The sequence below is a fragment of the Rattus norvegicus genome, chromosome 18, assembly GCF_021556685.1.
Source record: "Rattus norvegicus strain SHRSP/BbbUtx chromosome 18, alternate assembly SHRSP_T2T, whole genome shotgun sequence".
Taxonomy (NCBI): Eukaryota; Metazoa; Chordata; class Mammalia; order Rodentia; family Muridae; genus Rattus; species Rattus norvegicus.
In genome coordinates this window covers 73,421,842-73,445,620 of record NC_141551.1, presented here as the reverse complement: position 1 = coordinate 73,445,620, position 23,779 = coordinate 73,421,842, and the positions used below count along the sequence as shown (strand labels likewise).

Here is a 23,779-nt window from a genome sequence, read left to right as displayed (position 1 = left end):
ACCAGCACAGGACTGACGACAGCAGCACTACCTGATCAGGTATCCAATGCGCTTCACAAACTGTCTATAGCGGGCTCTGTTAAAGGTTTCTAGTCCCACAGCCAGAAGCTCCACTAATGAGTTGGCAAAGGCAAAAATTTTCATCATCTCTTGGGGCCTTGTTGTTTCAGGTAAATAATCACCTAGAAGTGAAACGGGTAAAGGGGGGAATGTAATTAGTATAACAAAACACTGCAGAACACAGATGTATGATTCAGTGAGAAAGCCAGGAGAGGAGGAATTAACCCATGCATGTCTCTTGCTTCAATACCACAGTCAAGTAGGGAGCTTGAAAGAATGTACATTGAAGTAGTTAAAATAGGTAACACATGCACTAGTGAGCCTTCATTTAAGCACGAGTAAAAAAAATATATATATAACCCAAGGGAGAGGAGGTTTTGCACAAGTGGACAAAGGAAAACCCCCAATCAGCAGGCCCCCAGGAAGCAGGACTTGATGCTTCCTGTGTGGCGCCTGGACACAGTTATGACAACAGAGATTGGTCTACCTTTTGCTTTAAACCCAAGAAGATGCTGAAAGAGCTCATGAAAGGGAAACTGGGACAAAAGGGTAACCAAGTCATCTTCATTAAGGAGACTCCAACTGGTCTCAGGGTCTTCATCCTAAAGGGAAGATGCCAAATCACATCAGCTAACCAGATGAGATCACACTGTAGTACGTGGTTATATAACGACAAATCACAACATGGTCCTTGCAGACTCCTCCTCAAGGCCAGTGACCTAATAGCCTTAGATCTGCAGCCAAGTTGGAAGTCCTCTGAAATCCAAGTATAATTCATATGTACTTGGATCATATCCACTGTTCAGAGCCCAGAACTACGTTCATCAAATTTCTATCATGAAGACAAGACTAAAAGCAGGAGGTGGCAGCACATGCCTTTAATCCACCACTCAAGAGGCAAGAGGCAGGCAGATCTTTGATTTTGAGTTAGAGACCAACCGGGTCTACAGAGCAAGTTCCAGGACAGCCAGAGCTGCACAAAGAAACTCTGTCTCAAAAAAACAAAACAAAAGAACTTTCTGGAATGTCCACCTTACTGTGAGATTCACTGCTCAGACCAGTCAACAGCTAAAGCAGCATATTCTACTGCAGGCCATGTTATCTGGAGCCACAGTTCTCTTCTACTAAGTTCAAGGCCCACTAACATGCTCAATAGACTTTGCCTACGGACATGCTCAACAGACTTTGGAGGCAGCAGCTAGTGTTTGCTACAGATGCCTCAGATTCTGCTGTGGGCAAGAAAAAACTGCGGACAAAGATCTTTCAGGGGACACCACTGGTATCTTTTTGAAGGAGAGCCTTAAAGTCACCCTAGAAATCAAGCTAACTTGTGTCCCATATGCACAACTCTATCGACTGTCTCCACTACAGCTTAGTTATGCTTTTGCCCCAGGGTTCATGAATCTGGAGCTTAGTCCCAAGCTTAGTGGCACTGAGAGTTAATGTGTGACCTCTAAGACATGAGGACTAGGGGCTGGAGTTAAGGGCACTGGCTGCTCTTCCAGAGGTCCTGTGTTCAATTCCCAGCAATCACATGGTGGCTCACAGCCATCTGTAGGGGAATCTGATGCCCTCTTCAGGCAGGCAGATATATATGCAGGAGAGCTTTCATACGTTAAATAAACTAAAAAAAGAAAAGACGAGGCCTAGTGAGAGCTCTTAATTATTGATGGTACTTCCTCTAAAATACACAAAGGCACGTTCTCATAAAAGGATGCTATGAAAAGTTGGCCCTATCCAGCTCCCAGATTTGTTGTTTTGAGATGAGATTCTCTGTGTCCTGCCATCTACATGAAGCCCCCACCAGTGCCTGTGCCATGCTACTGCGGGGGGCGGCGGGGGAGTTCAGCATCCAAAATCATCATCTTGTTAAAACTTTTTATAAAGCTAACTTACTTCAGGTATATCACGTAATGCAGAACATAATGTGATGCATATGATGACTAACAAGAGCCTCAGACGCTCCTGGAGCAACCATGTGTGGCTCCGTAGGCTGCAGCACACTCTGATCTACGCACAGGCCCAGCTTTATGACATGCTCAGGTGAGCCTTCGTGAGCTAGTGTTGAGAGGAGTGAAGGAACCATGGCGGCTTCCCTCACAGACCTCCCATCCAGCTGACCTCGTAACTGTCTCAAGTACTAGGCCCCTCTGGATTGCTCTTGGTTTCGGTTCCCTTGCTTGCTCTAGCTTTGTTGGGTTTTCCCTGTTTTGTTAGGAAGGCAGCTTGTTTTATTTTGTGTTGTTGTTGGTCTTCTGGGGAAAAACAAAGCAGTGGGTGTCTTGCTTTCTAACCTGGTACAGTCATTCTCTCTTGCCATCAAGTGGGTAGCGAGGGCCACTCAGGCTGTCAGGCCTGGTGGCAAGTGTCTTGACCTGCTGTGCCACCATACTGGCCAAATCAGGAGTTCCGCCAGAACCAGGACCCAGAACTGCTAATGAGCAGAAGAAAACTTCCTCAGATATACACCACTAACAATTTGTGCAAGAAAGAAATAGTAACAAGAATTATCTTAGTTTTTTGGGTTTTTGTTTGTTTGTTTGTTTTTGGAAATTATCTTGAGCAGCTGGATTTTGGTCATTAAATTTTCATCAAAAGTATTCGGAGCAGGTTGTCTGGTCTCAGGAATCTGCTACTGTGCAAAATAACCCTTAATGTAAACATCAGATACCACCTACTTCATTTTCCCCTTCCAGATTCTGTCCCTGAGCATATCTGTAGAGGATGTCAGAATGGGCTGGCTACTGGCTAGGAGAACCTGCTCGAGAGGTTCTGCATTTCATGACCACATGACCTGAGGCCATTCCCTCCCCTCACACATCAGGGGTCTCCATCAGTAAAATGGGTCTCAGGAGTATTCATCTCATGGGTTGTTCCAGGAGAATCGAGACTTAGGACAAAGTGCTTAGAACAACGCCTGGCAAGAAAGAGCTCAAGACTGACTAAGGGAACAAAGCGACACAAGTTACCTCTTCCCCTCCTTCATCTACAAGTGTCCAGTTCCCAGAGGCTGGCCCCGAAGATGACGGCTTCCATTCACTGGGCTTCATGTGGCACATAAACTCTGCTCGGTTTCTAAAAGACAACAGACGTGACTCTGACACATGGAGGGCTGAGACGGCCTGACCTGAGCACATGATAGGTCATCTATTCTAAAGAGAGATCAGGGGTCACCCACCGGGCCAGTGGTTTAAATTAGCAAACGTGTAAAAAGCTAGGCCAAGAATGGTAATACTTAGCATTAAATCCCACCTCAGAAGGCAGAAATGGGCAGATTTCTGAGTTCAAGTTCATCCTAGGCTAGATAACTAGTTGTAGGCCAACCTGGGATAGGTAACAAGTTCCAGGTCTTACATAGTAAGACCCCATTTCAAACAAAGAAAAGAAAAAGTTAAAATAAATGGCTTGGTGGCGAAGAGCACTTGCTGCCCTTGTAGATGGCCAAGTTCAGCTCCCAGCACTCATGTCAGGCAGGTCACAAGGACCTATAACTCAGCCCCATGGGGTCCAGTGCCCTCTTTTGACCCCCACAGGCACCCACACTCACACGTACACCCCCAACACACAGACATATACAAATGCCCATGGTTAAAAACAAAAATAAATCTTCAAAAAAAATCTTATCAAAAATAAAAAAAGCTAGGACCCTGAGCCAGGAGATGCAAACGTCTGTACCCACCAATGACACAATGAAGAAGTGTTTCCTTCTCCTTCTTCTCCTCCCAATTGTCCTAACCACCACGCTCTCCATTTTTTTTTTTGTCTAGGTGTAACCCAGGCTGACCTTAGACTAAAGATCCTCCAAACACAGCCTACAACCCCTGGAGCCTCACAACACCTGGTCTAATCTTCTTAAACACAATGTCTGCTCCCTGTTCAAGAACCCTCCACTGGCTCACAGGCCAAGCCTTACCAAGTTCGTCTTTAACTTCAAGACCTTCTACCCTCCAGTCCCCACCCCAGTTCCTTCCCTTTGTTACCGTCACTTGCAGTTACCTACATCCCAGTCCTCTGTACACCCCGAGCTGGGGCCTCTGCCTCAGCCCCTCTCACTCACTCCAAGAATCCAACTCACTCCCCAAGCCAACTCATGCACTGTGGAGCTGTCTGACCACTCACTATTCCACAGCACCTCAGCTCTGCAGATCCCCCTCTCTAACACTAAACCTCTTCCACGAAACACACTATCGCAGTCTAGGGCATCTTTCACAATAACACACACAACGAGAGACAAACACACTAAACGAGGGCAGAGAAAATGGTTCATAAGTGGCTAGATTCATAACTTTGGGGCAGGGCCATCACACCCAAAGAGAATCTGCAGTGTTAAATCCTAGAGTGACAGCGCTTCCTTCCCTTAGCAGCCTGCTTTGGACGCGGGCAGCTGAGAAAAGCCGTCCTTTGTAGAAGTATTTCAGTTTCTATTTCCCAAAGCTCTTCCACACTTACTTGGCAGGAGACATCAGCAGGGCAAGGGACTGCATAAAATGAAAGACCCCTGAAGGGTTATTCAACACTTTGATCTGAAATCAGAAAATGAAAAAAGACTACTGTAGAAAACCAGCTCAAGCTGAGTTATACGCATTAACATCCAAGATGGCAATCAGAGAACAAGGCCAACCCTGCGGCCTAAGCCAAAGCACGAGGCAAGGCGGGAGCAGCTAGGTGCATACGGTTACGTGCACACAGCTGCAGTCGGTCTAAGGGCAGCGGGTGAGCGGCCGACCGCAGACACCCACACAGCTGGGACGAAGCACAACACTGCTGCTTTAAACCAGTAAAAGACAAAACAAAAACAAAACATCCCTCTTCTCTTCAAAATTATTTAGGCTCCATGCCTAAAGTTAAGAAAATATGAAGGAATTGAGTTGACCTTGGCATACATTTTGGTTCCTGCTATCTGAGTGGTTGCTATGAATAATAAAAATGGCCAAAAGGTGCTCGGCAAGAGAGAGAGACTAAATGACAGGGTCAAACTGGTAAGTGTAGGAGAATTCCCAGCAAGCCTAGGGCCTCTCTGCCATGCTAGCAGATTACATATCATCTGTACTGTGGGATAGAAGAGAAAAATAGCCATGGCAGGATGGCCTGCACCGAAATCTTAACAAATTAAGCATGTGTGAGCCTAGCAAGCTAGGTTACTTCTCTACTTTTGCAGGTCTGTCCTAATTTCTTCAACTCTGATGACCCAGAAAGTTCTGACACTGACTCTCACACACATGTCCTCCTCCTGGTTCAAGGGTTTTACTTAGGGAGCTGGAGGGATGGCTCAGTGGTTAGAGCACTCCATGTAGCTCCTCCAGAGAGAGGGTTTGGTTCCCCACAGCCAGATCAGGAAGTTCACAACCACCTATAACTCCAGTTCCAGGGTATCAATGCTTGCTAGCCTCTGCAGATGCTATATATGCACAGTGCACATAAACTATGCAGACACATACGGCATACATGTAACAGAAATAAATCTTTAAAATGTTTATTTAAATATCAGTTAGGCCTTGGGGGGCGGTTATCAGACATTTCTTAAAGACCTAATAAAACCCCTAACCCATCCCCAGAACCATAAAATCACCATCATACCTGTATAAAAGGAACAGCCCACTCGCTAATGCCAGCTGGACACCGAAGAATGTGGTTTAGGAGAAAGAAGTGATCTCCAGGACAGCCAATTCTCTGTAACACTGACACCTGAACAATGAAGAACCCATGGTTTCACTCATGGATTTAAGAGACTCATGGACACAGTGAGGTAGGAGAGCACCTACTCAGAGTCAAGTGCATACAATATTTCTAGATATCCAGTCATAACTCTGTAAGATGCTTAAATTCTCCAAATTCTGACACTTCCCTTCTTGTGTAAAGTATGACTAAAGTTCATCATCAAACATAATTACTTGGTGAGTCAACAGCCAGTCTTCAAATGTGGCAGACTTCCGTCTGCCATTTCCTCCAGTTCAACTCTGACCTGAAAGCCAGAGTTCATTAAAGAGACAGAGTAACAAGACAAGTAACTTGTTAACTATGTGTCATCAAAGAAAAGTCAGTAACCATGAAATGAAGTGGCTGGAAAAGCTATAGAAGAAAAAATATGAAATAAATGGTTGTTAAATTACCCAAGCAATAAACAACTTGTACGCCTGTTTCTGTTCACTTACCAGCTTCTGCAGCCAGAGCAGGATGTCCTCATGGAACTGGGCATCCTCACTCACTCTCCTGGTGAACATGAACAAGACACTAATGCACTCCTTCAGCTGACACACGTCAGAGGGGATGCTTTCCGTCAGCTTAGAAACTATAAGGAAGAGAAGATTAAATGAGCCCTTGTAATGGGAAGGTGGACTCTTAGCTTCTCCACTTAAAGAAAAAACCAAAATGTGTAAACATTTAGTTCAGATAAATACCCAAGGAGGCTATCCACTTCCTGACAGTGCTCCTGTCACCATGTCTTCCTCTCTGTGAGGACTGTATTCCACTGAACTGTGAGTCAAAATAAACTCTTTGGACTTAAGTTGTCTCTTGTCAGAGAAGCAACTAACTCAACACAATTGTACAATACAATACAACTAATGATGTATACATACAATACAATACAATACAATACAATACAATACAATACAATACAATACAATACAATGATGGCAACACGGGGCGGGCAGGGTTGTTGCTGTAACAAGGGTGGCACGCGGTCCTTACACCTTTGGGATCACGTACTGGACAAGCACAGGAGGGTTTGGAGCCACTGGATGAGCAAGTCTTGAACTGATACAGGCAGAACTTAGAGGGCCATTCTGCTGGGCGTCTGAAAGACCAGGGTGTTAAGAGAGATGTAGACAGTGAAGGCCTGGCTCATGAAGAGGTTAAGAGATGAACAAGGACTCTCCTGGGAACTGGGACAGAGATCATTCCTTTGGTATTCTGGCCATTCTGTCCATGCTCTGAAGACTTGAAGGAGACTGGATTAAAAAATGATAATTATTTGGTGGAGAAGCTCTCAAGACAGGCAGTACTGAAGCTACAGATGGTTAGAGCTCACTTTCCTTACCCAGGTCTACAGGGAAAGAGCAACAAGGGCAGCAGAAAGGGTTGAGCAATGCGTGGGTTCCCCAGGAAAGGGGTGAGTTCAATGTTGCAGACAAGACAATGCAGGAGAGAAACCTAGTGTTCTCACTGAGCTGATAGAAGACGCTGAAGGCAAGGCCCTTACATGGAAAACCCAATCTGTGAAAATGAACACATATTTAAAGGGTAAGAGCCTAAACTGGGAGTGCCCTGAAAGGCTTCCTTCCTGATCGCGACTGCCTAGGCAAGTGTGTGCTCGGCGAGCTGAGGTGCGGGCACAATTGCGCCAAGCTGTATTTCAGGCTAACAGAACTCAGCACCACTGTCTACAGTACTGGTTGTGTAGGGATGCTACATGAAACAGTGTGGGGAGGAGAGCATGGTGTCTTCCCCAAGCTTCCTGACAGCTGCTGAGTAAGACTAGACAGTTCCCTGTCAGAAAGTGGGGAACACAGAACCTACGTTTCAGTGAAGACCTCAAGATACTGAAGGTACCAGAACCACAGGACCTTTACCAAGAAGAGCTGCAGGAACAGAGCAGATGGAACCAGCCCCATACAGAAACCAAGAGCTGTGAATGTTCGAGTTAGACAAACAGGGCTACCCACGAACTTTGGAGCCCAGGTGATCCTACCTCAAGCCCCCCAGATGCCTAGACATGGAGCGAGGGGAGTTGATGCTTACCCTGCTGGTTATGTTAGAACAAGGCCCTGTGCCATCAAGCTAGAACCTACAGCCTGAATCAGGCCATAGCTCCCTGTGGTTCTGCCTGATACAGAATTAAGCAGTCTGTGTTATGATTTGACAGCTTTCAATTTATGATCCCTGGCTCCTCCCTGCTCTTTGTCATATACTATACCAAACTGTCTTCCCACTACTCTAAAATGTTATACAAGGTCAAGATTTTATTTTGTTCTTGGAAATGTTATAAAGGCTTCACAAGGGGATTTTGCTCAAAGAAGTGTCTGCAGAGTCTCCTCTAGCCATCCCTGTCACTGTTGTGTGACCTCCCCCACACACACATACACACAGCACACAGTCTCTGTCTCTCTATCTCTCTGTCTCTCTGTCTCTCTCTCTCTAACACTAACACACACACACACACACACACACACACACACACACACACATCTCCCCATCTCTCTCTTATTCTCACTCTTTTTCTGTTTGGCTTGATGTTTGTTTTTGAGATAGGGTCTCACTCTGTCTAGACCTAGAACTTCCCTTGAACTCCCTTTGTAGACCAGGCTGAACTAAAACTCTGTGCCCCTGCCCCTGCCCCAGGCCCCTGCCCCTGCCCCAGGCCCCGCCCCCACCCCTGCAGTGCAAGTGCTGGGACTAAAGACCTACACTGCTATGCCTGCCCTTATTCCTTTTCTTTCCTGTTTTATTGTTTTTACGAGCAAAACTGAGGCAGCATGCTCCTGAAACTGCGTTAGGTGAGCCGAGAGTGATGCTGAGATGGTTAAAGGCTGTGGAACCTCTGAAGGTGAACCCAGTGCATACTGAATTGAGATGCCCAAAGCCAAGAGCAAACGTGTGGTTGAACATTTACTCAGCACTCGGTGCCCAGTGATGGGGATTTGTGCAGGTCGTGCAGCCTGCAGGAAGGGGGCCGCTGGAGGCTGGTCTTAAGGTCTTACATCCTGACTGAGATCTACCTGCATGTCTGTCTGTCTGTCTGTGTTCCTCATGCCTGGTGACCAGCTGCTTATACCTGCCTTCATGACTTCCCTGCCATCATGGAAATGAATGTCTCCCCTCTCCCAAAATGATCCCCACAAAGTCCTAGCAATGTGTCAGAGCAAGCAACTACCATGAGAAAAATTAGAATTTCTACTTCAGAACATTATAGAGCATCAGTTAAAAAGAAATTCAAGAAAACAAACTGAGCAAACAAAGAAAAAAGTACAAGAAACAGGAAAATGGACTGGAGGGTTTGCTCAGTGGTTAGAGCTTGTTCTTGCAAAGGGCCCACCGGGGTTTGATTCCCAGCACCCACATGGCAGCTTACAACCATCTGTAACTCAAGCCAAGGGACCCAAGTATATCTTCTGACCTCTGCAGGCACCAGGCATGAGGTATACAGACAGACATGGAGGTGGAACATTCAAACACATAAAATATGTAAATCTAATAGTAACTATAGTGAAAATCATAAATCTTTAAAAAAAAAAAGAAAAGGTTTCCTGATGATTAGTTTGGGGATCAAAACCATTGGGCCATAGCTTAGCACAGGCAAAGAGAGGCCCCTTCTCTCCCTCCTGAAGGAAGAAAACGGTAGACATGGGGAAGGAGGCCTCACACTCCTCAAGCAATGTCAGTAAACAGACCTGCTCCTACACTGCTACTGAGGGGGAAGGAAAAAGACACAAGGATACATTGAGACCAGTTAGGATCGAGTCATGTCGCAGGCCTGCACCCTCAATTGTTTTTCACAGTTAAGTGTAAGAGGGGGACTGGAGAGGTGGCTTAAGAGCAGTGGTTAAGAGCACTGTCTGCTCTTCTAGAGGTCCTGAGTTCACATCCCAGCAAGCACATGGTGGCTCACAACACTCTGTAATGGGATCTGATGCCCTCTTCTGGTGTGTCTGAAGACAGTTACAGTGTACTCACATATAATAAATAAATAAATCTTTGTAAGAGGGAAGCTTCCGTGGCTTACGTACCTTTGTCTGCCTGATAAACTGCTACAGACCTCAGAACGGCTGAGCTGTTGAGCAGTGTGTAGATATAGGACTCCACTTGCAACCTCGAAAGCACAGAAGTGTAGGAATGGAGGGTCAGGGTCTGGTGGAGGTGCTCAGATTTGGCATCGAATAGCTTCTTCAGTTCTCCCAGGGCATTCTCATTCATCTCTACTCTCTGGTAGTGGTGATGACCATAAACCTTCACTTGATCTGCACAGATACCCTAGTGGAAGATAAAGGATGAAATGTGAGACCGGCTGCGTCTCATGCAGTCAGGCAGCCGGTGGAAGACTTACAGGCTCTGGCACTATCTCAAAGAGCCTAGACCACAGTGAGGACCAACATGGTACACACGACACAGTGAGAGCCAACACTGTACATACAAAGCACTACTGAAAAGAGTGACCCAATGGGACTAGAGAAATGGCTCAGTGGTTAAGAGCACTGGCTACTCTTACAGGATCCAGGTTCAATTCCCAGCACCCACATGGCAGGTCTCAACTGTCTGAAACTCCAGCTCCAGGTGATCTAACACTTTCACCCAGAAATGCAAGCAAAACTCCAATATACCTAAAATAAATCGATCATTTAAAAAATGATTCTGTGAAGTCAGTGAACAGTAATATGTATTCCTAAAACTCTCACAACTGGTATCTTACTTTCTATGCTAAGAATACCAAGGCCAACGTGCCATTCCCTCAACTCCACAGTAGCCCAAAATATCTCTAGGTCTACCTCACTCTGTCTGCTCAAAAGGACTCCTTCTCCTTTGTACCAATTCCTCCCGCCACACGCTAGTCCATCCTTTCTTTAGATTTTATGTGTACAACTGTTCCGTCTGCACATTGTGTACGCCTAGCTGCCCACGGAGGGCAGAAGAGGGCACGGGGTCCCCTGGAACTAGAGTCATTAGGTTGCTGCCACACACGTGCTGGGATGAAGACGTGCCAGGGTCTTCTGCAAGAGCAACAGTGCTCTGATTTCTCCACTGAGCTTTTCCTCCACCTTCCTTTCTTTTTTAATATTTCCAAATGTGTCTCTTACCACAGAATCTACAAAAAGATATGCAAGGCTCTGTACAAATAAGAGGTAGGGGTCAGCAAGTCACATGTGTCACCAGAATCTCCTCCAGCTTACCCTCAATGGCAAACTTGTCAGAAGTGGCCTTCTCTTCCTTGCCATCCCTCCTGGGTCCTTAGGAAATGTTGGCTCTGGTCTCCTGGGGGCGGGGTGACAGCTAATGGACTTTCCTTATCACTTTCCAACCAGTCCACTGACTACACATCTGTGGCATTATGCCAAAATCTAAAGCGTAGAGTCTATGGACTGAATTTTATCTTGAGACGTGGCTTGCTGGCTTGAACTCTGTAGAATATGTATCTGCGTGTATTTTTATTTAGTTAGTTGCCAACACTGCCAGATAGCATCCTTCATGCAAAAATCCAGATTCCTGCTTCTCTGAGAAATCCTGAGATGAAGCAATCCTACTCCTCACAATCATTAAAGTGTCAATTAGATGTCAAGAGCTGTTGGCCCCTCCAGACTAGGCATGTGCTTCTCCACTGAGATGCACCCCACTCTGCCCCTCCCCTACATGTTATATGCCTGCTCCCGTGGCCATTTGATCATGTGGTCCCTGGACTGATGAAGCCAGGGCCAGTGTAAGTTTAGTACATAGACCAAATCCTAGACAGCACCTCGGGAAAGGCAGCTCAACTGCCAACCTCCTAGACTCTGAAGCTCGACACACACAGTCACGGTACCTGCACGGCCATCTGTTCATCCTTAAAGCTCCACAGTCGACTCTTGGCATTTTGGCAGTCAGACATCAGAGTGAGCAGCTCGGCTTCAGCCAACAGCAACTGCTTCCTGCATCGTGAGTAATTCAAAAGCAACTCATAAAACTCATGTCTGTCCTGATGAGCAATGTTATCAAATTCTTCTACATAAGACTCAACATTTTCCAGCCATGAGCCAGGCTCCAAGAGCTTGAGCTGCTCTTTAGTGAAGGGTGCCAGTTCCGGTTGCGATGGGAGTTCTGGGTAGAGTCGCTCACTACGGAGCAATGGCTTCACTGCCACCAACGATGGTACTTCAGCAATCTCAGCCGGCAACTCGGGATAGAGTTTCTTCACTCTAGGTGGCTGAGGAACTTCTTTGGTTTCATAAGGACTGTGCAAGCTAACATCCTGAAGCACCGTTGAACAGCCAAGGGCCTTCGCATCTTCTTTCCTAGTCGGACTTTCTCTGACTTGTGAACTTGCCCCTTCCTGCTGAGTGCAGGGAAAGTCAGACTGCAGTGTGTTTTCTGGAGACCCACATTGCATGAATGTGCGCTCCTCTACTTCTGGAAAGTTCTTGGAAGGGTCACCAGGGTCACCTTCAGTTCTGACATTGTCTCCAGGGTCGACCTTCAACTCGATTTCATCATCTCCATCACGGGCTGCCACCTCGCCCCTGTCCTTTAGGTCCTCTGTGTCCTGTATCGGGGGTCCTTCATCTACTACAGTCAAGGAGGTGAGTGGTATATCAAACATTTCACTTTCATTCCATCCACACACATCGCTGTGGAACTGGGAAGCAGCCGACACATTCAGTCCATCCCCTTTGAGTTCAGAAGCTGGAGACAGGATTCCCTGCTCTCTACACGTCTCTGAAAGGAGAGCTGCGTCAGAGCTCTGAAGGGCTTCATGCTTCTTCTTTTCCTACAAGCAAGGTAAGAAATATAACAAGAGCTAATGGTTCAGCGTGAAGACTCTTTAAGCTATCCCTAAATATCTAAACTTTGACACTGAGGGCTCTCCTCAGCTCACCAGCCCACTCTGTTCTTAGGAAGCTTTCTCCTTCCTCAACGAGCCATCTGTCTCCATTTAAGACCTCACTTAAGAGACACTGCATTTTCTCTCTCTCTCCTGGCAGCTACCAGGATTGTCACCTAAACTGCCGTTTAGTTTCTCTTAAACTCTAGTAAAACTGCCCTTGAGTTTCTTTTGTGTCCAGTTCTAAATTTGTTTATTAATAAGAGAACTTTGGTTTCCTCAGTGACATGTGGCAACCATGAACAGACCCCAAAGAAGCACCTCTGAAGTCTAAGAGCTAAACCCACCGCAGTCGTCAGCAATTGATAATGGAAACCAAAAGCAACCAACCAGCAAGCTCCATGCCTGCTGACCACGTATGGTGTGGGCCGCGCCCAGTGAATCAGCCTCCCCACTGCCTTTAGCACCCTATAAAGGTGCTCCTTCTGCCATGCTTTCTGCTTGAACTGGGACCATAACTGAACAGAGGCTAACAGAAATTTACTTTAAAATGGAATGCATTCATAGGATGTAATGTATACTCCCAAAGGTGCCTCTTCCTCTTCTCTACATGAGTCTGTGAAAGTTTCCTAATAAGTAAAGATGCATTTCAGTGAGAATATGAGTGACAGCGAATTCAAACCATACACAAGCTGGGTTGGAAAACACCAGTAACAGTGGAGGGATTGCCTCCATTAAGAAGAAGCCTCCCTCTCTTCACTGGGACAACAGGAGAAGCTCCCTTGAGGACAGTAACTCAGCGTAGGAAATCCCCAACTATAAATTTGTAAACTGATGTGAAAAGAGAAGGCCTGAACTAGAAATGAAACACAGGAATCCCAGGTTCAAAACGATGCATTGGGCATCCTCAATGGCACACGAGGCTGCTGCAGCTGAACTCGAACGTGAGGAGACGACACGGTGAGATGGCCGCAGAGACCAGCAATGTCATCATGTGCTAACAGCTTTGCAGGTACGAAGGATGCAAGAATTTGGAGGTCGTGGAAATTTATACCGTGGTTCCACAAAGGGACTGCGGTCTGTCAGCATATGACAGGGACAAATTCCCTGAGGAAGGGATGAAAACGGCATTGCAGGAAGCTGTTTAGGTAAAGCCTCAGGTACACTGGCTACTCCAGCATGCTGGACATCCACCAAGCAAGTCTATAGACTGGAGCTGGCCAAAGAATGACGTCACATGCACTCCTAATGATGAGCTGGTGGGTCCTTGAAGCTCATTCTGATGGACCTCCATTGATGTGATGACAAGCCCTGATGCTGGATATCTACCTGTAGAATTTGGTGTTTGATCTCTTGGTTCATATCTAACTTTGGACAAAACAATCTTTCCTTGGACCTATGCCCACTTTCCTCTATTCTGGAATGAGAATGTTTATATATGAGGTTTGTATCATGTTTTTCTTTTATACAAGCTCACAGTTAATGAACTATCTGGACTCTCAGAGGATAGTCTAGACTTTAGACATCCAAATATTGTTCAACATGATCAAGACTATGGGGATTTTTAATTGAATTAAAGCAATCTTAGTTATTAGATGACCATGATTGATGTGAGGCCAAAGATGAAATGCTATGACTTTAAAATGATGTTTTGTTGTCAAGTTGAGGAGAAGTGGGCTTGAGAGAGGATAGAGAATCATTCCGGCAGACACACCACAGATGTGAGAAGGGTTTCAGAGGATTAACTGAGGTGGGAAGACCTGTCATGACTGTGGGCAGTGCCTCCATGTTCAGTGAAGCACGAAACAAACTGAGCATCAGCAGTCACCTGTCTCAGATCCCCACTGCAGAGGAGAGTGGCTGCCTCCTCCTCCTGCTGCTGCCACCAGGAGAGCCACCAGGCCTTACTTCTACAATGTACAACTCCTTCACATTGAGGCCCAAAAGAAAACCCTCCCTCCTTCAAGAAAAAAAAAACTCTCACACTTAACAGATGGAATGCAAATCCACCTCAGAGACACTCAGTCTTATACTTTGTACTGCCCATTGTGAGCACATTCAATTTGAACATTCACTAATGTAATCTGAAAAGAAAAGATACCACAATAAGCAACAAATTATGATCCAAAAATGAAGATGAAATGTTTAAATGGATCACCTACCAGAGGCTAAGCAAAATGAAACCGTCTCTAACTGTCACAGACCTGCACGTGTGACTTCATTTGACCAACATGTTCCCTCCAAACCCAAGAGAAGGCTGCAGTAACTCAAGAACCAAACAAACCAACAGCAAACCATAGCATTAGAGTATAGCATGCAAAACAAGAGCCTACAATCTAAAATAAATACTGAACAAATGAAAAGTAAACCCAGTGAGCAGGAGGTGACCACCCTTGCATGCAGAACTGCAACAAACATACAAGGAACAGGAAAAACAGAGTTACCATCCCCACCCCACCCCCACAGGTGCCAGCCTATCTGCCATTCTGGCAATCGAATGCTTAAAGCTGGATATGTATAAGGTGTATATTGAGACCACAGTTCAAAAGCACGGTGCTTCATCTGTAAGGACTTCAAGTCACATGACGTCACGACAGCAAACTCTCCAGAAACAGGGAAGGATTGCAGGAGACAGGAAGCTGGAGTGAGCAGGGGACGAGCTCACGCTTGTTGTAAAAACCCTCCTGAGAACTGCCAGGGTCCGGTGTGAGCCCCGTGAATTCCTACAACAAGCATCCCTAATAGCCTGCTGGGCCGCAGCTCCTCCTGCGTCACTGTTCTGGGAGGCAACTGTTGAACATATGAGCCATCCTTGAGGATATGTTTAAACCACGGTGGCAGTAATGACCCGATGCCACAGGCATGACAGATGGGACAGTGACTGGGCCAGAACCTGAGCAAAAGTGTAACAAACAGACTCAGGCATTTCATAATTACAAAAGAAAAAATAGTGAGTTTCAATGGAGAATCCTGGCAAACACAGCATAACCAAGTGAGTGAGTTAGCATTGTCAGGAAAGCATTCCTCTCCTGATACAGTGTTCCAAGAGAGGCAGTGGTGTCCTTCTTACCAACACAGAACCTCAACTTAGCACGGGAAAAATCAAACCACCTACAAAATCACTCCATTGTAGAGACAGACGGAGGAAAAGGACAGGGTGAGCAGGGGACTGAGGATGAAGGAACTAGAGAGCTGCTAACTGCACCAACATGGGATTCCAGAATGCATCCTAGGACAAAAACTAATAATTCAGGGAGAAAACTTAAAATGCAAATATGTTCTATTTTTTAATTAACATTATTACATTCCGGTTATTAGTTTTGATAAGCCCTTCTGTGGCACAGGAGACGTGGTTATGTAACTGGATAATTAATAGGAGTAGTGGAGATAGATATCTCCTAGCACTCAGAGGCAGAGGCAGGGGAAGGACTACGAACTCAAGGCCAGTAAGACCCTGTCTCAAAGGAAAGGTAACTGTGATCCAGGCCTGGTGGAGTCCACCTTTAACCCAGCACTCAGATAGCAGAAGGTAAATCCCTGAGTTCCAGGCTAGACAGAGCTACATAGTGAGAGAGACACTGTCTGAAATAAAAAATCAAAAGCTATGAGGCAGGAGAGATGGCTCAGTGGTTAAGAGCACTGACTGCTCTTCCAGAGGTCCTGAGTTCAACTCCCAACAACCACATGGTGGCTCCCAACCATTTGTAATTCGATGCCCTCTGGTGTGTCTGAAGATAGGGACACTGTACTCACGTATATAAAATAAATAATTCAAAAAAGTAGAATAAAAAATAACTATTGGATGGATGAGGGGTAAATATGATCAAAGTATGTTACATGCATGTTTGAAAATATCACATTATTTTGTACAATAATACTAACAGAAATGTGACAGTGAATCATCTTAAAAAATTAAAAAATGTCTATGATGGTACAGCACCGTGGTACACCCAGTACTTGGAAGGAAACAGCAGGATAAGGAGCTCCAACTCATCCTCAGATACAGAGAATTCCAGTCACCCTGCTACATGAGGCTGTACCTCAGAGACACAATAGAAAAGAGCGACTAACAAACAATTATAATTGTGGTCTTAAAAGAATGCCTCTGAGCTGTCGCCATGGCTTGGCAGGTAAAGGCGTCTATGGTAAGCCTAACAGCCTGAGTCCAACACACAACCCTCACAAGGTGGAAGGGCAAAACGCACACTACACATAAAAAGTCATTAGGTAACACAGTAATAGGCCAGGCTGGATTTTTTTAAATATGGAGATTTTATTTACATAACACTGTAAAGTGCTATTATGTTAAAGGCTGAGCATAGAGGTGCTCCTAGCACTCAGGAGGTAAGGCAGGCCGCTCCATGTGAGCTACAGGCTGCCTGGTCTACACAGTCAGGGAGATACAGAGAGATGGGTCTCCCGAGAAAGAAAACAGAAAGTTGTTACATTCAAACAAACTAAGCGCCCAAATGAAATCACTAAAATGGTTCAGTTTTGCTGTCAAATTTTAAGCAAGAGAGTCAAACAAATCACCTATGCTTGCTAATTATTCTGCTCTGAATCTCCAGCAAAAAAAAATTTTTGACAGATTAATAGCCAAAACAATAAGTTATTTTGAATATTTGGGAGAAGATAGGTGTTTGTGAAGCAGAACATGATAGGATTACAGCTGCCAACATTCACGAGCCACACAAACACTCATGAGACAAGGTAACTTAGTTTTTATTTATTATTTATTATTTTAATTTTAATAATATTTACTTTTATATGTATGGATCTTTTGCCTGTGCACTGTACATGTCCCTGGTGCTGCACAGGGTGTCGAATTCCCGGGGACTGGAGTCACTGGAGTTGGGAGCTGCATGTGGGCGCTGGGAATTTAAGTCAGGTACTCTGAAAGTGCAGCCAGTGCTGCTAACCACTGAGCCCTCACAGAACTTCTCTTAACGGCTATTAACGTACCCTGCTTCCTCTGAGGGGAACAACTGTCTCCTTCTGGGATTTTGCCTGTGTTCCTGTTCACAAACTATGTTGTTTATTTTTAACTAAGCATTTGATTTATTTACATTTCAAATGATATCCCTCATCCCACTCCCCTCACCCCCTCCCCTTTGCCTCCATGAGGGCGCTCCTCCACCCACTCTCCCAGTACCACCTCTCTGCTCTAGCATCCCCCTACCCTGGGGCATCAATCCTCCACAGAACCAAGGCTTCCCCTCCCACTGATGTCAGATAACGATGTTTCAAGGCTCAATGTGCATCTCCAAACTCCTTCATCCCACACTCACAGCAGCTGGGCCTTAGATCCAGGTCAGCCAACAATGCGGATCTAACAAAAGTCAACCCGTCAACTGTCAAACAATAGATAAGAAAACGCTACATGAAAACAAGTAAGGATTCATGATCTGTCAAGTGCGTGCTCAGCAGGCTTGCTGGAACAAGCAGTTTTCTCAAATTGAAGCTCAAAAAGAAAAGCGTTTAAGGAAAGGCTGCTAGAAAGAAATACTGGATACCAGTCAGCTCTGTGGCAGCTTCCTCCCAGATGACTACGTTCTGCCTGCCCGAACAGACACGTGCCTGGAGAGCAGGACGGTGTCTCGGGACCTTGTAGGTCCAAAGCCCTCAGTGTTTGACTCTGTGGTTAGTATTTCTTGAGCTAGCAGGAACCACTTGTAATTGGCCAGAGCCAGCATCAGCTGTATGCTCAACTCCTTCTCAGGTGCTAGGATTCCAAGATGAAGCCATCACACTACCCGACGAACACCTACGAGAACCATGTACTCTGGCACACTCAGAGGCTTGCACAGTCCTCGGTGTATGAAAAACGAATAATTCAGAAGAACTTCCATAGGAAGGTGGGAGTCTACTGCAACTCCACTTTGGTAAAGCCAGTCAACTTCCAGGTACTTTGCCTACTTTAAATGTGTAGGGAAAAAGGTTCTAGATGCCATATTGTGAATACAATGATCACCACAGATTGTGAAAATAAGATCTAAACAACTCAGTGTGTTAACAAGCCACTGGCACAAAAATTCATGTCTCTGCAATTCTAAGAAATTTGTTTCTTTTTTTAATGTGTGTGTGTGTGTGCGCGCGCGCGCATGTGCCTGTCTGGATGTGCAGCCACATGCACACAGTACTCATGGAGGCCAGAAAGGGGAATCAAGAGTCCTGGAACTATGTTATGAGAGAGTGTGAGCCTCCCAACATGGGTGCTGTGAACCAGACCGGATCTGCAAGAGCAGCAAGTGCCCTCACCCACTGGGCCAGTCTCCAGCCCTTAGATATAAAAATAGCCAAGTGGATTAAAACAATCTGTGTTTCTTCCTTATTCACCTCAATACAATTTTTGTACATAGAGAAACGATTTTAAAATCATTCAGGGCTGAGAATAAATCTAGCTCAGTGGTAGCACTCACATTCAAAGAAGGACTTGGATTAAATCCCCAGCACAACCGGAAGATAAAAACTAAAAATCGTTCAGCAACAACAACATCTAGAAGTGATATAGAAATGTAAGTCAATAATGAATACGGAGGGACACACTTAACTAGGGACAAAGTGGACAAAAATGAAAGGTCCAAGCCCCTCTCTTCTCTAACTGTCAAGCCCAAGTGCTGGAGCTGACCCAGTGGCTCTGTGGTGCCTTACACAAGCAATCAGAGCTTGACCCCTCATGACCTCTGTAGTCACCGAATGGCATCTCTGAGGAAAGGTAGGCAGGGGAGAAAATGTACTGCCTGACAAGATGGTAGGTAGCTTGTCTATTATCTACTTAAACACAGCATCACACAAGTACATGAGACAAAGCCAGGTGACTTACTTTTATTATTTTAAGAATATTATTTTTATGTGTATGGGTCTTTTGCCCATGCACCATACATGTCCCTGGTGCTGCAGAGGGTGTCTAATTCCTGGGGACTGGAGTCACAGACTGTTCGGAGCTGCCATGTGCTGCTAACCATTGAGCCATCTTTCCAGCCCCCATAGAGCTTCTCTTAACTGTTATTGATGTACCCTCTTCCTCTGAGGGAAACAATCGTCTCTTTTGGAGAATTTGCTCATGTTTGTGCTCACAATTCATATTCTTTCTTAAAACTTTTACATAATTTCTGGTCTTGGAAATGTTTGTACTCCTGAACCTTGAGCTTGTCACAGTCAAATGCTCTGGACTGCTGTTGTAAGGCAGAAGAGAGCAAAGCTAAACTAGAAGGACACAGGCGCTGTCACTAACAGCGTCTCCCGGAGACCGAAGTCAAGGTGTCCACTTCTGAATGTGCATGTGCACACTATCATGTACGTACTTCTTTAAGCAATGGGAAAATAATTGTGCAGTTATGTTTGTTCTGAAACATGGGTGGAAATGTCTAACTATGCCTTCCAGCTCTCTCTGCATACTCCTTTAAGGAAACCTAGAACTCCTTTCTTTCCTTAAAAGACAATGAGGGACTCCTTATAAATCTCAATGGCTCAATGCTTGTTATAAGAGTGTTTTAAAACCAGTGTGGTTTATCGACCAAGTGTGTGATCCATGCTACACACGTAGCACGATGCCTAGTGTAGTACCAACTGAAAGGAGGGAGAGATAGACACACCAGCACAAGTGTCAGGTCAAAGCTCTGGGGACAATTTTACCATCTCTCTTTTGGACAAAGACTGCCACACACAAGTAGACGGCATTGTGAGGATGGGGCTCTTACTGTCCCCAGGGCTGCTACTTTTCTAGTGTTGTTCTGGTCACCTGCCAACCCTGCTTCCCTCATCTGAGGCAAGTTACCAACTTGATCTCTCCCTCCCTCCCACACTCTTCCCTCAGCTTCCAAGACCCACATTCTCCATGAAGCCTCAGCGGGAGCACAGCCCACCTCACTGTCTGCTCATTTCTTGGCTCCTCTTCTTCCCAGCCATTTCTTTTCTAACTTCCTGATCTATTATTAATATATGTGTGCATGCGCATTTCTGTGTGTCAGAGAGAGAGAGAGAGAGAGAGAGAGAGAGAGAATGAATGAATGAATGTGTAAGAGAGAGAGACAAACAGGGTTGGGCAGGGGAGATGGAACTTATTTGTGGAAGTCAGAGGACAACTTTCAGTGGCTGGCTCTTTCCTTCTCCCTTTCTTTGTGTCCTGAGATTTGATCTCACCAGGCTCACATATAAATTCCCTTACCAAGTGAGCCATCCTACCAGCCTTCTTACTAAAGCATTAATCCAAAGTGAAACAATTCAGCTTCTGGTTTAAATGCCATCAGTATGGTTATTGTTGGCTTTGCTATTGCTTCAGTGTTGGGGACAGAACCCGGAGTGTTTCACATGTTATGAAAATGCCCTGCAAATGCCCTGCACCGTTTGCCCTGCATGAGAGGCTATGTCTGGCCTCCATCTCTGGATCCTCCAGTTCTCTACCATCTGCACAACTATGTGTTAATTACTGGCAAATTTTCATCTCAGCCTCAGGCTAAATCCAGAAAACTAGATTCACACATCCAACCCTACAATACACCTCTATGCTACTAACAAACTTTTATTTCAAATTTTTACATAGCCCTGGCTCCCACCAACCCTGAGGCCTAGAGCAGACTCCCCACTTCACTGTGACCCAACCCCCTAATGTCCCACGGGTACATTTTTTTTTAATTATTTGATTTCTGACTTTCTTGGATTAACTATAAAACCTTAATGAAACTGTTACCGCACTAGAATGTATGTTCCAGGTAACCTAAGTCTGTGTTCCTAGGCCGCAGGCATGAATATTTGGCTCTAGAATGAATCTCCTACTCCCTCTGAAATCTGAACTGTTTTCACATCAATACCCCTTAATAGTCTCTTTTCAACCATGCAAGCACAGAGTTTTCCTTGAAGCCTAAGTCAGATTCTGCCCTCCTCTGCTCAAGCCCACACTGATTCTAATGTCACACGAGGAAAAGCCAAACTCCTTACAAGGGTCTGCCTTTCTGACTGTCCACTCACTCCTCCCTAGCCACACTGTCCCGTTACAGTTTCAAGGACAGAACACACTGATCTATGGTCTGTTAATGCCTCCAATCTGCAACACCTTCATTTGTAAGTCTCCTTAACAAGGGTGGAAGGGAACAAATAGTTTTAATCTCAGCACTTGGAAGGCAGAGACGTGCAGAGTTCAAGGCCAGCCTGATCTACATAGTGAGTTCCAGAACAACCAGAGCTGATAGTTTGTCTCAAACTGAGGGTTTGTCTCAAAACAAACAAACAAATGTCCCCTTGAATAAGGACTGCACTGCCCAACTCTTTGAGACTGCAACCCATCCAAGCCTCTCACAAGTACTCCAAACCTCTACCACGGTTGTTCTTTTTCTACGACATCACCTTCTAGCATGTGTCTCAATATGGATGGGGGCTGTTCAGTTGGGTTTGGTTTGCCTTCTCCTGACTATAGGCACCACTGAGGCCTAAGGGTTTTCTCCTATATCCCAAATGGATAGAATTGTTTTGTGGGAAACAATAAGTGCATTTCACAAGGCACAAAAGAGGCTTAAATAATAATATACAGCATTGCCCAACTTTATTCCAACAATAATCCATGCCTAGAAGAAACAAAGGAAGAAAACAACTTCCTAGGCAGTGGGCCAGGGGAAGGAGGCCCACCAGCACAGGTGGGAAGGGTTGACCAGGAAACATCCTAATCCACCCGGTCAGTTACCAGACACACCTGTAGCTTGTTAGAATTTACAATTTGATACAACGTTTCTGAGACAGGTCTCCTCATATAACATCAAGCTAACCTAGATTTCATTATGAACCCCAGCTGGCCTTGAACTCATCCTCATCCTTCAGTCAGCTGAGTCTCATGACTTCTGGCATCATCATTCTGCCTTACTACAAAATCAATTAAGTCTTCAGGGCAAATCCAAATTCAAGATTCTGTTCTTCTTAAAACTATGTTTACTGAAATAAATGAACACCAGATCCTCAGAATTGGGGGAAGTGCTATTTTTTACAGACGATCAAACTAGAAGAATAGAAACATTATTAGGGCTATATCTAAATTATCCAGTAGTAAATACCTGATACATGACCACAACCTGTCATCCTGGAGTCACCTACCAGGTATTTAACACTGAGGAATGTAGGCCAGGTACTGAGACAAAGCCAGAAGCTACAGCAACGTCCACACAACATCACATGACACCCCACTTCCTGAACTAAGCCTTTGAATCCATACCACCTTACAGAAAGTGATCCACATACTTCATTTACACTCTGTTAAATGAAGTTCCCATAAATCAGTTAAAACTTGTTCCCAAACACACAAAAAGCTATACTTTGGGCTCAGTAACGCCACCAATTCTGAGGAAGGGAATCTCTATACCAATAATACCATCTTCATTGTTGGTTTCAATTCGTGTAAATTCTGTTTTGGATAAATCAAAGTTATGGTAGACTGGTGTGGTGGCTCGCAGGACCTCTGGGAGTTCGAGGTATATAGCGAGTTCCAGGCCTGGCAGGGCTACATAATTAAAAGCCTATTTAAATATACATAGTTATAGATAGAGATGGGTCTGACCACCACCTTAGGGTAGAACTGAATTTCTTCGCCTCAGCAATATACAGGAGCAACGTGAAAATCTCAAAATGCAACCTAAAACCACACTGACGCGCAACAATCCAGAAAAAAATCAAATCCATCCCTGCTGTCTGGATTCTGCCCTGTGTTGATTTTTGTATATTCGCGGCACACTGAAAACAATCGGGTACACGGGAAATAATACTGTCGCTCTGAAATTTGGAAAACGAAGAGGTCTGACACATCACTGCTGTCTACAAACCATACTTCCCAAGCGAAGGACGTCCGGTCTCCGTGCATTTCCAGAACCTGTTCCCATGTTACAGAGGATAAGATAGGAAGTGAAAGATGGGGCAAAGGAGGAAAAAACTGCTTCGGCGCACGGAGCCAGGCGTTGCTGTGGGAAGCCAAGAAGATGAGCAAAAGAGAGGAAGCCCAGTGAAGTCAGGACAGGGCGACAGCCAAGCGATCCTGACAGCCCGAACCCACGAGACTCCACGGGACTCCACGGGACCCGCGGCTTGCAGAGGGCTCGCAAGGGAGCGACAGCATCCTCACCTTGCCTTTGGTCCGGCTGGCCTTGGCCTTGGCCCGGCGGGGCTTCACAGCCTCCGCCATACACTCTGCCTCCGCGACGTCGCGGTCTGTTTCTGTCAAACTCCTGCAATTCACGC

General features: G+C 45.4%; 1 protein-coding gene across 5 annotated transcripts in view; it reads right to left on the bottom strand.

Annotated features, from left to right (window-relative positions):
- Positions 1-23,779, bottom strand: part of Epg5 (ectopic P-granules 5 autophagy tethering factor) — a 97,558-nt gene extending 73,779 nt beyond the window's left edge. For 4 of the 5 annotated variants that reach the window (XR_015642426.1, XR_015642427.1, XR_015642428.1 and 1 more), the window contains exons 1-9: positions 23,664-23,779; positions 11,570-12,511; positions 9,786-10,029; positions 6,213-6,349; positions 5,638-5,745; positions 4,510-4,583; positions 3,030-3,135; positions 548-662; positions 32-182 (exon numbers count right to left, since the gene is read on the bottom strand). Coding sequence is in view for 2 of the 5 variants with exons in the window: in XM_087593254.1 (XP_087449380.1) it covers positions 32-182; positions 548-662; positions 3,030-3,135; positions 4,510-4,583; positions 5,638-5,745; positions 6,213-6,349; positions 9,786-10,029; positions 11,570-12,511; positions 23,664-23,723 (1,937 nt within the window). In the remaining 3 variants the exon portion in view is untranslated. The remainder of the gene's footprint in view (positions 1-31; positions 183-547; positions 663-3,029; positions 3,136-4,509; positions 4,584-5,637; positions 5,746-6,212; positions 6,350-9,785; positions 10,030-11,569; positions 12,512-23,663) is intronic. The other variant, NM_001427613.1, reaches the window with a different exon arrangement.